The following is a 13,495-nucleotide window of genomic DNA, read 5'->3' as shown; positions in this document are numbered from 1 at the left end:
ATGAAAGGCAATTAACGGGCCTTCTCCGTCCCTTCAACTCACAACGAAACACAATGAGGTATGCGCTCCTTTGCAAGGTAAGTGGAGGCTTGCGGAAAATTTTGACACATCTATCATTTAAGCACGATTCAACATATAAGATGCATCACAAAAAGTCAAATCGCTTTCCTCATCTAAGCGGCCGTTTTACTTTCAAAAATCGAATAAAGAGAGTCATTAGTGGAGGATGTCGTCTCCGGGTCTTACCAAGGTGTCGAGTCCCTAATTCTAGCTCAAGTAACCAACATTGACAACACGGGGTGCCTAAGAAACAAATTCTAGGCGGGAAAGAGGATGTACTTCGCTATACTCCCAAGAATGACACGACACACACAAGATTCGACTCCATATCAAACCTTTGACCAAAAGGAGACCAAAGTCCGACTCTCACGGGTTTCACTAGTCACTCAAATGAAAGAACGGGGTGATTTTTGTGCCAAAAAGTAACCAAAATCACTCTCCTAACTCGGCTTACGAAGCATGCCCGCAATCTAATATGGTACTATATCCGATTTCCGCAAGAGAAATGTCAAATGATGCACATACAAGAGAGACAACCGGGTTGTAATGGGGCTTGGGTTCGGTGAAAAGGGGTTGGTGCAAGCACCATTTTTAGGAAATGTGAGGCTAAAGATCGATTAGTCGTCACATCTAACCAATCCATTAAACTATACCCATGCAAATGAATTCCTTCACAAAATATGACAAGATTGTCATTTTCAAAAATTATTCAATACTCTTCAAAACATACTCAATTTGCAAATTACCAACCCTTTATTAAACACAAAAATATACATTCTTTTCTTTTTGTTTTTCATTTCATTTTTCTCCTTTTCTATTTGTTTTTTCTTCTTCATTTTTTTTTTCTTTTCTATTTGATTTTCATTCACTCGTAACTTTCCTAATAATGCAAAAATTGGCCAACCATCAAGCTTCATTTCACTTTTGTGATATTTCGGACCGTTCACCTTAATAAAAATTCCTACCCAATTATATACTCCTCCAAACAACTACAAAGACGAACTATTCAACAAGGTGAGATGTTTATGGAATGTAGTTATTTTATTGGAAATTGAAATGACAAGGCTTAGGTACAAATTGGGTAAACAAAAGGGAAAGATGATCAAATGGGTGAAAAATAAGCTTATTTGGCTATGAGAGGCTACTTTATTTGAACAAAATTGTCTCAACATGTACATCGACACTTCTACGGAATCAAGGAACGAGCACCGTACTTATATGTTTTGACATGACATACCACGTAAGGAGAACTACTCTCAAATACCTACGGGACCGGTTTGATGGACCGGCCATAAGGAGGCTCTATCCTCACATTTTAGTAGTTATATCGGACCTAGGTCAAGTCTCGGGCCTAATACGGTCTCACAAGGTGGTCGCAACTTGGTTGTTAAGCTAGACTTCCGGGTTTTTGCAAACAAAAACCCTAACATGCATCATCAAAAGGCACAAGCTATCAAGAGGGAAATGACACGGGCAAAACAAATTATCATCATTGGCAACATATGCCCTCCACATTTAGACTCCTTATGCAAATATTTACAAACAATATGCAACGTGTATGAATGTAAACTACACATATGAACAAGCTATGTGAATGCAAGAGTGAACATATATATACATGTCTAATCTAAATGCATATAAGTTCTAGTCCTAACAACACACCAACAACACAATCATATCCAAAACGGTTCCCAAAAGAAACACCCACATCAAATATTCCATCCTCCTCCATGCTTATATATACAAAAAGAAAAGGAAGGATAAAGGAGAAATGATTGGAATAATTTTACCAAGCGTCTTCTCCGATGATTCATGTGTTGCCTATAAAAATGGTCAGGACAAATGCAATATATATAATATAAACAATGCAAAATTTTTGAAATTTTTCAATTTTTTCAATTTTTAGGCATTTTGTATTTTTCTCAAATTAACAAGTAAATATATACAAATATAAACAATATGCATAAAGTGGATATTTCCCTCCCCACACTTGAAATTTACATTGTCCTCAATGGAACAAAGTATAGGGAGAGAATAGGAAAAATAAATAACATATTTTTGTTGGTTTTTGAATTTTCCAAAATGTAAAACATGTTTTTTATTTTATTTTTTGAATATTTGAAAACAAATAACGTGTTTTTGGTATTTTTAAATGATGGAATTTCCTCCCCACACTTATTTACTTACATATTTGAAATGGAAATAAATGTGTGGAAGAAATTAGGAAATGAAATACATGTTTTTGAAGATTTTTTTTGTTTTCAAATTTTTAGTGATTTTTGGTTGATGAATGTAATGCATGAACTATTCTATATGCTAGATTGAAAGGACAATGCAAACTACACTACATGAATGCAAAGAGAGCTAATTTAGATTAACTCCTATTCGATTAAGTAAACTAAATGCAAATGCAATCAAAACATAAATAAAGCAAAGGAAGAGAATACGAACAATGTGGTGGTTCTTAAGGGACTCCACCAAACCTCTCATCCAAAATTTTGTTGTTTGAATCCTTTGGTGATGCGCTCCATGTCACACAAAGCACGAAGTAATCGATCAAAGGCCTTAGCAAAAGCCTCGAACAAGCACAAGTAGCACCAAGCTATAGCATACCACAACCAACCTCTTCTCCAACACTTCTTGTCATTCTTCCTTTTACCCTTCTTTGTACCATCTTGTGGGCTCTTCATGTTGAAGTGGTAGCTAGGAGGTAGGGGGAAAGGCATCTCAAAAACTTCATAGAATGAGAAAATTTCCTCATTGTCATCAAACGAAGGAGAGTGGTAAGGAAATAGAGGTGGAGAAGTCAACTTCTCAACATTGAGGTTCATGATGTCATTTTTATTTCCATTTTCTTGAGACTCCAATTGAACCGAATCATTTCCAAAAATAAGAGTTTTAATTTCTTCCAAACTAGAGTCAAAACTACAAATGTTGTAGTTTTTCTCATGGCTCTTCAACTCTCCCCATATGGCAAGTTCGAATTCATCAATCTCCATTTCCCAATTTTTTTCTTCTTCCCCACACTTGTTATGGACAAGCACTTCTTCTTCAAAGATTTAGGAAGGAGGTGGTAGTGGGGAGTCTTCCTCATTATCATAAATATCCCAAATAGGGGCATCAAGCCCTCCATAACTTCCCTCTCCACACTTATCATTTTGCAAGGAGTCTTCATAAGTGTCCCATATGGGAGGGCCAAGTTTATCTTCCTCACAACTCTTGGCATACTCCATTCCACCTCCATTAAAAGCCACCTCTAAGGCATCAACTTGAGCTCCCCAATCACTTGAAGAGTTATCCAACCAAGGTGCATCTTCTAAAGAGCTTAGATTAAATGAATCCGGGGAGTTCAAGAATGATTCAATCTCATCATTAATTTGGTCATGAAATTCATCTTCTTTTGAATCATCTTTACCCAAATCTCCTTTCACATCAACTCTCAAAAAAGGATCACCCCTATTTCCATCCTTGTTGGTTGGACAAACTTCCAATAGATCCAAGTATGAAGGCTCAAGATTCTGCTCATTCAAACAATCCTCCAACACATCCACTCTAAAATAGGAGTCACTCATAGAAGGAGATTTCATGGAATTTTCCAACGAGAATTCTACCTTGTCATCACCAACTTGAAGAGATAGTTTGCCATTTTTCACATCAATCAAGACACCCCCCGTAGCAAGGCAAGGGCGCCCTAGGATGATTGGAATTTTGGAATCCTCGGGAATATCCATCACATAGAAGTCGCAAGGTATCACAAGCTTTCCCACTTTGAGTGGTACATCTTCCACAAGGCCAATTGGATACCTCACCGATCTATCCGAAAGTTGTAAAGAAACTCTAGTGGGAAAAAGCTTATAATCTTTCAATTTCTTGAAAATTTTGAGAGGCATGAGGCTAATGCTTGCCCTCAAATCACATAGAGCTCTTTCTATTTGAACGGCCCCGACGGTACACGGTATGGAAAAACTCTCCGGATTTTCAAGCTTTTGGGGTAACTCATTCATAAGAATGACACTACATTCCTTGGATAAATTCACTGTTGTACTTGGACTCAACGAATTTTTGTTAGAAATCAACTCTTTCAAGAATTTTCCATATGCGGGTATCTCTTTGATGACATCAACAAAAGGCATGGTGATGTTCACACCTTTCATCATGTGCATGAATTTCCCATACTTTTGCTCAAACTTTGCCCTCGCCAACCTTTTGGGAAAAGGAATTGGTGGCACATATGTTCTCACAAGTGGTTGCTTGAGCTCTTCAACAATTTTTGTAGGTTCATCAACTACCTTTGGAGTCTCCACAACAATTTCCACAAGATCATCTTCAACCCCTTTTTCTTCAACCACCTTGGAGGTTCAACCACATCATCCGGTTTACTACTCTTTCTTTTCTTGATGAATACCCGGTCCTCAAATTCTCTACCACTCCTCAAATGAATAACATTTATGGTTTTTGGATTCTCATCGATTTTACCCGGAAAATTTCCATTTGAGGCTTGCAATTGACTCACTTGAGAAGCCAATTGGGAGATGTGATTTTCCGTCATTCTTTGGGAGGCTTGCATTTGAGTTCTTAGTTGGTTGATAGAAGATGTTGTCTCCTCTTGTTTTTGGTTAGAATGAGTGATGAATTGGGTTTGAGTATTGGTGAGTTGGGTTTGAGTATTCATCAATTGCTCTATCATGAGCTCCATATTTGACTTGGGTTGGTTGGATTGTTGGAGAGGTTGGGAATTTTGTTGAAATGGTTGTAGGGTGGGTTGATTGTGTAATACTACGGTTCTATGAGTCTCTGGGTACTCTATCGAGTGGGCCTTACTCTGTCGAGTAAGGGTAGTTTGCAGTTTAAAATAGTTTATGACCTGTAGGGTACTCGATCGAGTAGCCTTGGTACTCGATCGAGTAGGCGGCACTCGATCGAGTACGTCAGTTACTCGATCGAGTAAGTGTGTTTTACGGGGTTGTTTTGTCGGGTTTTGCTAATAACGCGAGTTTAATATAAAAGGTTTCCGTCAGTTTCTTTAATCACTTTTATCCTTTCTAAACCTTTCAAAAGAAAAAGGAGTTACGTAGTTCTCTCTCGTTGCGTTGTTGGCAAATCCCCAAAGTTAGGAGTGTCGGATCATCTTGTTCTTTGCATCATAGTGTTCCTTGCGTCAGGGGTAAGATCTACATAACAATTTTATAGTATTTCGTTAAGTTTCGTTAAACCCTAATTTTGGGATTGGGGGTTTTCTATGTTTATGTTGATGTGGTAGTGATTGTATGATTATGTGTATAGGAGAAGGGTTCGTAGAGGAAAGGTTTTGAGACAGCTGCTAGATTGTCTGATGTTTGTGTTGCATTCCAGGTAGGGTTTCCCTACTCAGTATTAGTCCCATAATGCATTGTTGGTGTTGTATAATTGTTGATTATTATCGTACTGGTTTTATGACGGTTGTTGATTGATTGTTGTTGATGGTTGTGATTGTTTGTCTCTGATTCTCGAGATGCGTTCTCGGCTGAGTGGAGTCACTTGCGGGAGTGGCTTCACGCCCTAGTTTCGCCCTCCGTGGAACCCGCCACGGGAGGGGATGTAAACATTAATGGGACAGGGTTATCGCTCGGTATGATGAGCGGGGATTTGGTGGGTACGGCTGCGGTCCCCCACTTTGGCGGCGGGCTGGTCCGGTGGACGATCGGTGACGGAGATTGATTGGAGTGGGTGTGATTGTGTGTGTGACCGTTTGAGCTGTGTTGTTTGTTGTGTTGTTGGATTATATAAATTGTGTGATTAGTACTGACCCCGTTTAATTGTTTTAAAAACTGTGGTAATCCATTCGGGGGTGGTGAACAGTTATTGAGCAGGTATGATATGACGTGTATGGGATAGCTGGGATGAGTCATCACGCGCCAGTTAGAAGTCTTCCGCTGTGTCAGACGATGTTTTATAGTTTTGATAGTTTTAGCAGTAGACCGTCTGAGAATCTTGTATTTCTTTTATCAGTATTATAGTTGGTTTGTAATCACTTTAAACATTATTTACTTTTAAGTATGTTTCGTTATTGTCTTATGATTATCATTGCCTCGGGAAACCGAGATGGTAGCACATTCATGCCTTAAGTGGTCCTAGTAAGGCACTTGGAGTATGGGGGTGTTACAAAATGGTATCAGAGCGACGATCCTGATATCTGTAACCAATGAACCTAATGAACATAGGGAGTCTATTAAAATGAACCCGGGGTAGAAGTTGTAGGAGCTAATGCAAAGACTTGGGAGACGTCCTAAAGTCGCGAACTCGCCCTACAATTTTGAACCTGTCACCATGGGATATGAGTCGGGATCGCTATGTGTTTATCTTGTGAATTGTGTATCTATATAGTGAGGTGTGACATGAATCAGTGGATGCACGTATGTGGATAATGGGGAATGTGTAGAAAAGATGGTGATGATGTGATTTCGTATGTTGTTGATTGAAAGCATGCTGCATGATAGTTGGTTTACAATGTTGGTTGGAATTGTTAGAAAAGTGTATGAGAATGATGAGTAATGTGGTGGAAAAAGGAAGTAGTTCATATGTGATATGATTATACATAATTTTGTTTGTGTAATTTTATATAATGATTTCTTATACATGTCTACTATTGTTCATATGTATATGTTGTATGAAGAATGTGGTGGAAATGGATGAATTGATTGGAAAAGATGGAGTGGTAGTTGCATGAGAATATGAATTTTGTGATTATGAATATGTTTAGGTGACGAAGTGCATTTGTAATATTGTTGTATTAGTAACATGGAAATATGATTTGTAATGTATGAGTATGTTTTGTTTATGAAAAGTGATAGAATAAAAGCATGTGGGTAAGTCATGATTGACAAGTTAAATGAATTATGTGCATGATGAATGTTGTTGCTTTGCTTTCGAAAATAGTAACATGTGGGGACTACTGGTTTTATGAGTATTGTGTTGTTTTTGTTTACCTTGTTGTCGTTTAAGTTGTTTGGAAGTAAAATCAAGTAGTTGTGTTTTTCGATTATAAAGAGGTTGTCTTTAAACTGTTATAACTTGAGATGTATAAATTATTTTAATGTGATTCCAATTGGAGGTGATAGCTTGTTCTTTTACGATTCTAACGATAGGTCACACGCCCAAAACGACCAAGAAATGAGTGAGTTATGATTGTTTTACGAAAACTGGACAATGCTGAGAATTGCGTAGGATACTCGATCGAGTAGCCTTGGTACTCGATCGAGTAAGCGGCACTCGATCGAGTATGTTAGTTACTCGATAGAGTAGCCCTGGTGATTTATTTTACGTGCTTCTGACCTTCACCTACTCGATCGAGTAAGTCCCTTACTCGATCGAGTGGCCAGTACTCGATCTAGTGACCCATGATTCGGGTCATATGCTTATCTTTTGAATTCGTTGCATATTATGTTTACTTCAAAGTTGTTATTTTGCTTATTTATGCATTGTTTTACATGTATGTTGGTCTTGATACGTAAGTTACCCAATCTTATGGGGTGGTGAGTGACACCTTATGATGAGTATGAGTTTGGTGGGAGGAGATGAGCTAAATGTGGTTGTGGTAGATAGTGGGAAAAGGAAAAGGAAGATCGTTATGGCTTAAGTGAGACATAGAGCATGTTTTGTGAGATGAGATGAGTGATATGTTTGTGTGTTTAGTAATGTAAAAGTAAATTAATGTAGGCAAGGGATGATGTGAGTTTATGAAACGAGAGAATGAAAAGATTGAAATGAGGGACGCAAATGGTGGAAACTTGAGATGTGTAAAGAATCATGGAGGGAGGTGGTTAGGAGTCGTGTGGGTTAAGCATATACATAGTGAAAGTTCGTTTTAAAGGGGTTGAGAAGAGTAGTATATAGTGAACTTTGTGGAGACATGTCGCGAGGTGGATTTGTAGACAGTGAGTGAGTTTGGGAGATTTGGTTTATTAAGAGGTGAAACTACAGTGGGATTTCCTTGGACAATTAACGGTATGAAAGGAATTTTGATTTCTAGAGATGTACAAAGGAGATGCAATTGTCAAACAGTAAACGTTGATTCTATGGATGGATTAGTGGCAAGGGTGATTGATGGCATAATAAGAGAATATTTATGGTAAGAAAGAGTGAGATGATATCGATATGAAATAATGAGATGTGAGTTTTGGAGCAATGAGAAAGTAACCTAAAACACTAAAGAGTTAGGTAGAAGTGATAAGGAGTTGAATAGTTAATTGATTTTGTCGAGTGTAAAAGAAAAGAATGAGGAGAGTAAAACTAGGAAAATGTTGACCGGAGTTATGTGACATAAAAGTAAGGAATCGTCGAGATGTATGATACTATCAAGAGTAAGTAAGTTAATAGTTATACAGAAGTTTCGGGACAACATGATTAATCATGAGTTTCGAGGAATTAAGGGAGTATGAAGTTGGTGGAGTATTTGCACGATACGAGATTTTTGGTGGGGAGTTAGATGATGATACAATTAAGGATAGTATTGGGAAGAATGTTGAGGTAATTTTTGTTGATGGATTCGATGTTCGTTATTTGGGATGTTGACCAAAGATAGGAAATAAATCGTGATGTTTAGAGATGAGTGTAAGAGGTTTGATGTCCGGACAGTGGTAGTGTTATGGTTTGTGACTAGTGGTTAAGGGTGATGGTATATTAGAAAGGTAGCAATTCTAAAGAGGTTGATTTTGTAGAGACCAGATTGATATGTATCGTTGGGAGAGAGCATAAGATGTGGTTATATAAGGCAGTCGTTAGTAGTTGAGTATTAATGGTATGGTTACATTTGGCAGGGGGTGATGGATATACGAATGGGAGAATATGTTATGAGGAGTATACGAGTTAAGCTCGGGTGAGAGGTAACTTTTATCAGGTGGTAACTTACGTGATCAGGACTGACCAGTTGGATGTGATTACGGGTCTATGATGTGTATAAATGTTTGTGTGAGGTTCTGACCTCACGGGAAGTGGTATGGTGTGATAGTTATAAAGCTGTTATCTGAGTGTTCTGTAATATATGTTGGACACGGTAATTTAATTGAATGATATTCAAAAAGTAATGATTTGATTGATCTGGCATGACTGGTTATACTTGTTTGTATTCATGATATATGTTATTCCGTGATGTGGTAAGGGGATGATGTTCATGAGGTTATTATCTGTTTAATTCATATAGTATGTTGCTTTGTGATTTAGTAAAGTGGATTTGAGTAAGTTTTTCTTGTCCGAGAAGTTATGTTGAGTCAGTGCTTATGGGATTGTGTAAGTTGTGATGACTATCGATGTGGTTGTGGTGCCTCGGGTGGTGATCCGGGCACGGTATTTAGTGTTGTGATGCGGGTATTTTCGCACTGCGGTGTGGCTGTTGGTGGCGGTGTTGCAATGCCGTCACCGGTTGTGGTGGAGTAGGCGGGATGCTTATGATTCGAGTTTCGAAAGTACATACCAGTTACACATAAATTGTTGTTTTTTTGATGTTGCTTCCTGTGAGTTTCAGTTTGTACAGATAGACAGTTGTTTTGTTTATTGATGTTTCTTACCAGTTAAGTTTTGGAATGAGGGTAGAGTATGATATGAAAGAGAGTTGTATATGTTTTCGTTGTTGTCATGGTATAGTGACATTCTGTTAATGGGACATAGCTGTGAAAAGTTGTTACATTAATTTTGCTCTTGTTTTAAGATGAGGCATCGGTAGTCATAGTCATGGCAAGTGATTCATGGAACATGTGTTGTAATGATCTGAAAGCGGCAGGTGGTTCATAATCTTTTGTTGAGATAGTGAGTGCAGGGTATTGGGATTTGGTGTCATGTTAAGTTATGTATGAGTTTTGTGGTAATGAAAGAAAAGAACTTGAGGAGCTAGTGTAAGTATACGTAACAAGTGTGGATCGTGAGTTAGGCTTTTGACGAAGGGAGTTTTATATAGTTTATATAGAGAGGTATGTCATGTTGCGGTAATGTGGAAAAGTTGAAGCTAAAGATTTTGAGGTATAGGTTAGGTGGTGTGACGAGTGAATTGAAGTATGAGAATTGTTTAAGTAAGAGAGCCTTGGATATATGCATGGCGAGTGTTTAGAGTATTGGTGGTTATCTATGACATGTGATGGTGATGGGAATGATGAGAAGATATAACTAAGGATATAGTATTAGTGAGTTACGAGGACGTAACATTTATCTTAAGAGGAGTAGGATGCGATAAAAGAGATTTTGATGGTTGTGCATATGGTGGTATATTCGCAGTAGAGTGTTGGTGTAGCATAAAGAATGAAGTTGTATATTTTGTGGTTGATGTTGTTAAAAGGCCATGGCCGTGCTTGTAGTAGTGTGATGTTTAGGAGTGTGAGAATATTTCACTAGTGTTGACAGTTGGATGATGAGGTTATGAGTGTGAGTAAACTTCGAGGACGGAGTTCCTTTTCCGTTTGATGTCTATGAGTGTCTTGATATTGGATTTGGTAGTGGATGATATATTATGGAGCTAGCAGCATTAGAGGATGGTAGTTGGTAGTGTATGGAGTTAGTGTCGGGAGAGTTTATGATGTAGTTGATACGACATCGTGAGCGATGTGGGGAGGTAGGAATAGTTGGTGGAGTTGGTGTTAAGGGTTCATGGTTTTATGTTTTATAAGTTGGGGTTTTGGTTTTGAGTTCTTAGTAGCTTTGTTGCGTCTTGACCGAGTTAGTATGTTTGTTTTTATGTATGGGTTGAACTTCGGGGACGAAATTCTTTTTAAGGAGGGAAGACTGTAACACTACGGTTTTATGAGTCTCTCGGTACTCTATCGAGTGGGCCTTACTCTGTCGAGTAAGAGTAGTTTGCAGTTTAAAATAGTTTATGACCTGTAGGATACTCGATCGAGTAGCTTTGGTACTCGATCGAGTAGGCGGCACTCGATCGAGTACGTCAGTTACTCAATCGAGTAAGTGTGTTTTACGGGGTTGTTTTGTCGGGTTTTGCTAATAACGAGAGTTTAATATAAAAGGTTTCCGCCAGTTTCTTTAATCACTTTTATCCTTTCTAAACCTTTTAAAAGAAAAAGGAGTTACGTAGTTCTCTCTCGTTGCGTTGTTGGCAAATCCCCAAAGCTATGAGTGTCGGATCATCTTGTTCTTTGCATCATAGTGTTCCTTGCGTCAGGGGTAAGATCTACATACCAATTTTATAGTATTTCGTTAAGTTTCGTTAAACCCTAATTTTGGGATTGGGGGTTTTCTATGTTTATGTTGATGTGGTAGTGATTGTATGATTATGTGTATAGGAGAAGGGTTCGTAGAAGAAAGGTTTTGAGACAGATGCTAGATCGTCTGATGTTTGTGTTGCATTCCAGGTAGGGTTTCCCTACTCAGTATTAGTCCCATAATGCATTGTTGGTGTTGTGTAATTGCTGATTATTATCGTACTTGTTTTGTGACGGTTGTTGATTGATTGTTGTTGATGGTTGTGATTGTTTGTCTCTGGTTCTCAAGATGCGTTCTCGGCTGAGTGGAGTCACTTGCGGGAGTGGCTTCATGCCCTAGTTTCGCCCTCCGTAGAACCCGCTACGGGAGGGGATGTGCACATTAATGGGACAGGGTTATCGATCGGTATGATGAGCGGGGATTTGGTGGGTACGACTGCGGTCCCCCACTGGCAGGGCTGGTCCAGTGGATAGTCGGTGACGGAGATTGATTGGAGTGGGTGTGATTGTGTGTGTGACCGTTTGAGCTGTGTTGTTTGTTGTGTTGTTGGATTATATAAATTGTGTGATTATTACTGACCCCGTTTAATTGTTTTAAAAATTGTGGTGATCCATTCGGGGGTGGTGAGCAGTTATTGAGCAGGTATGATATGACGCGTATGGGATAGCTGGGATGAGTCATCACGTGGTAGTTGGAAGTCTTCCGCTGTGTCAGACGATGTTTTATAGCTTTGATAGTTTTAGTAGTAGACCGTCTGAGAATCTTGTATTTCTTTTATCAGTATTGTAGTTGGTTTGTAATCACTTTAAACATTATTTACTTTGAAGTATGTTTCGTTATTGTCTTATGATTATCATTGCCTCGGGAAACCGAGATGGTTGCACTTCTATGCCTTAAGTGGTCCTGGGAAGGCACTTGGAGTATGGGGGTGTTATAGATTGAGTGGTTTGAATTGTGGTCTTGGTTGAAAGGTGGGATTTTGCTTTTGGGCTTGAAAATTTGGTGAAAATTGTGATTTTGGTAGGAACGTGAGGTTTTGGACATTTTGTGAGCCATGAGAAAAATTTGGGTGGCTCTCATTCCGGGATGGTATTGATTGTTGTTGAAAGATTGTCTAGCCGGACTTGATTCCCACACTCCATTCACTTGCTCCATATAATTTGCCTCCCCCATAATCAAAGGACATTCATTTGGTGAATGCCCTTGATCTCCACAAATCTCACAACAATACACTTGAGACCTACTTGATGAAGAGTTTCTAGAGGTGTTGCTTGAGTTCAACAAAACAATTTGTTGCTTGAGTTCCTCTATCAATCCCTTAACTTCCACGTTGTTTGTTGATTCCACATTGGACTTCCCTTTCCTCTCGTGGCGGTCATTATTCCAATGAAAAGTTTGGGAAGCCATTTCCTCAATAAGCTCCTTGGCCTTCTTGTGATCAATTTTGTCTAATGCCCCGTTTCCCGAGCCGAAATCTAGGTTCATTTTCATTTCATTGCTCAACCCCTCATAAAAGTTGTTGATCAACTCATCATCTCCGATCCCATGGTGAGGACACAATCTTTGAAGTCCCTTATACCTTTCCCATGCCTTGTAAAGGGTCTCATCATCATGTTGGGTGAAGCCTTGAAGCTCACTCTTGATTTTTGCGGTCCTTTGTGGTGGAAAGTACTTGTTCAAGAAGGCCTTGGAGACATCATCCCAAGTCCTAAAAGAATCGGGCTCACAACTTTTCAACCATTCCTTAGCACTCCCCCTCAAGGAATAAGGAAAGAGCCTAAGGCGGATGACATCCTCCGACACCCCATTTGCCCTAAACATGTCACAACTATCCAAGAATTCATTAAGATGTTCATTGGGGTTTTCGGTGGCTCCCCCTCTGAATTGGTTTCCTTGGACTAGTTGTAATAAAGTAGCCTTCACATCGAAATTATTTGCTTGTATAGGTGGCTTAACAATACTAGGATTCACCACCTTCTTTGGAGCCAACTTGTCTCTCATAGAAACCGCGGCCATTTTTGCTTTTTAGGGAATCCTAAATGGATTCTCAAATAACTCAAGATTACCCGGTTCTTCTAAAACATCTTCCACTACCCAAGAAAGGGAATAGTAACAAAGAAGGACCTGGTCTAAACTGGAATAAAACGATTAATATCTAGTCTTTGCTCCCCGACAACGGCACCAAAAACTTGATGGTTTCAAATTATACCTCGCAAGTGCACGATTTATCGTTGTGCAAAATTAAGAGTCGATC

At 38.9% G+C, this 13,495-nt stretch overlaps 1 protein-coding gene and 1 non-coding gene across 2 annotated transcripts; one reads left to right on the top strand and one right to left on the bottom strand.

Annotated features, from left to right (window-relative positions):
* Positions 1-3,119: 3,119 nt before the first annotated feature.
* LOC141588672 (uncharacterized) lies at positions 3,120-13,257 on the bottom strand. Its single transcript, XM_074410104.1, has 3 exons — positions 12,388-13,257; positions 3,865-4,409; positions 3,120-3,612 (listed from the first exon to the last, which is right to left on the bottom strand). Exons 1-3 carry the CDS (start codon positions 13,255-13,257, stop codon positions 3,120-3,122), a joined length of 1,908 nt encoding a protein of 635 aa, XP_074266205.1.
* LOC141620318 (small nucleolar RNA R71) lies at positions 12,782-12,888 on the top strand. Its single transcript, XR_012531934.1, has one exon. It is a non-coding gene; the product is annotated as a small nucleolar RNA R71 (small nucleolar RNA).
* Positions 13,258-13,495: the final 238 nt, after the last annotated feature.

The sequence above is a fragment of the Silene latifolia genome, chromosome 1, assembly GCF_048544455.1.
Source record: "Silene latifolia isolate original U9 population chromosome 1, ASM4854445v1, whole genome shotgun sequence".
NCBI lineage: Eukaryota > Viridiplantae > Streptophyta > Magnoliopsida > Caryophyllales > Caryophyllaceae > Silene > Silene latifolia.
This window is presented reverse-complemented; position numbering and strand designations above follow the sequence as displayed.

Coding starts and splice junctions, on each gene's coding strand:
- LOC141588672 (XM_074410104.1), bottom strand. CDS start 13,257: ATGGCCGCGGTTTCTATGAGAGACAAGTTGGCTCCAAAGAAGGTGGTG. Junction 4,410..12,387: donor AGGCAAATTATATGGAGCAA/GTGAATGGAGTG, acceptor TGAACCTCCAAG/GTGGTTGAAGAAAAAGGGGT. Junction 3,613..3,864: donor CTTTCGGATAGATCGGTGAG/GTATCCAATTGG, acceptor CTCCTATTTTAG/AGTGGATGTGTTGGAGGATT.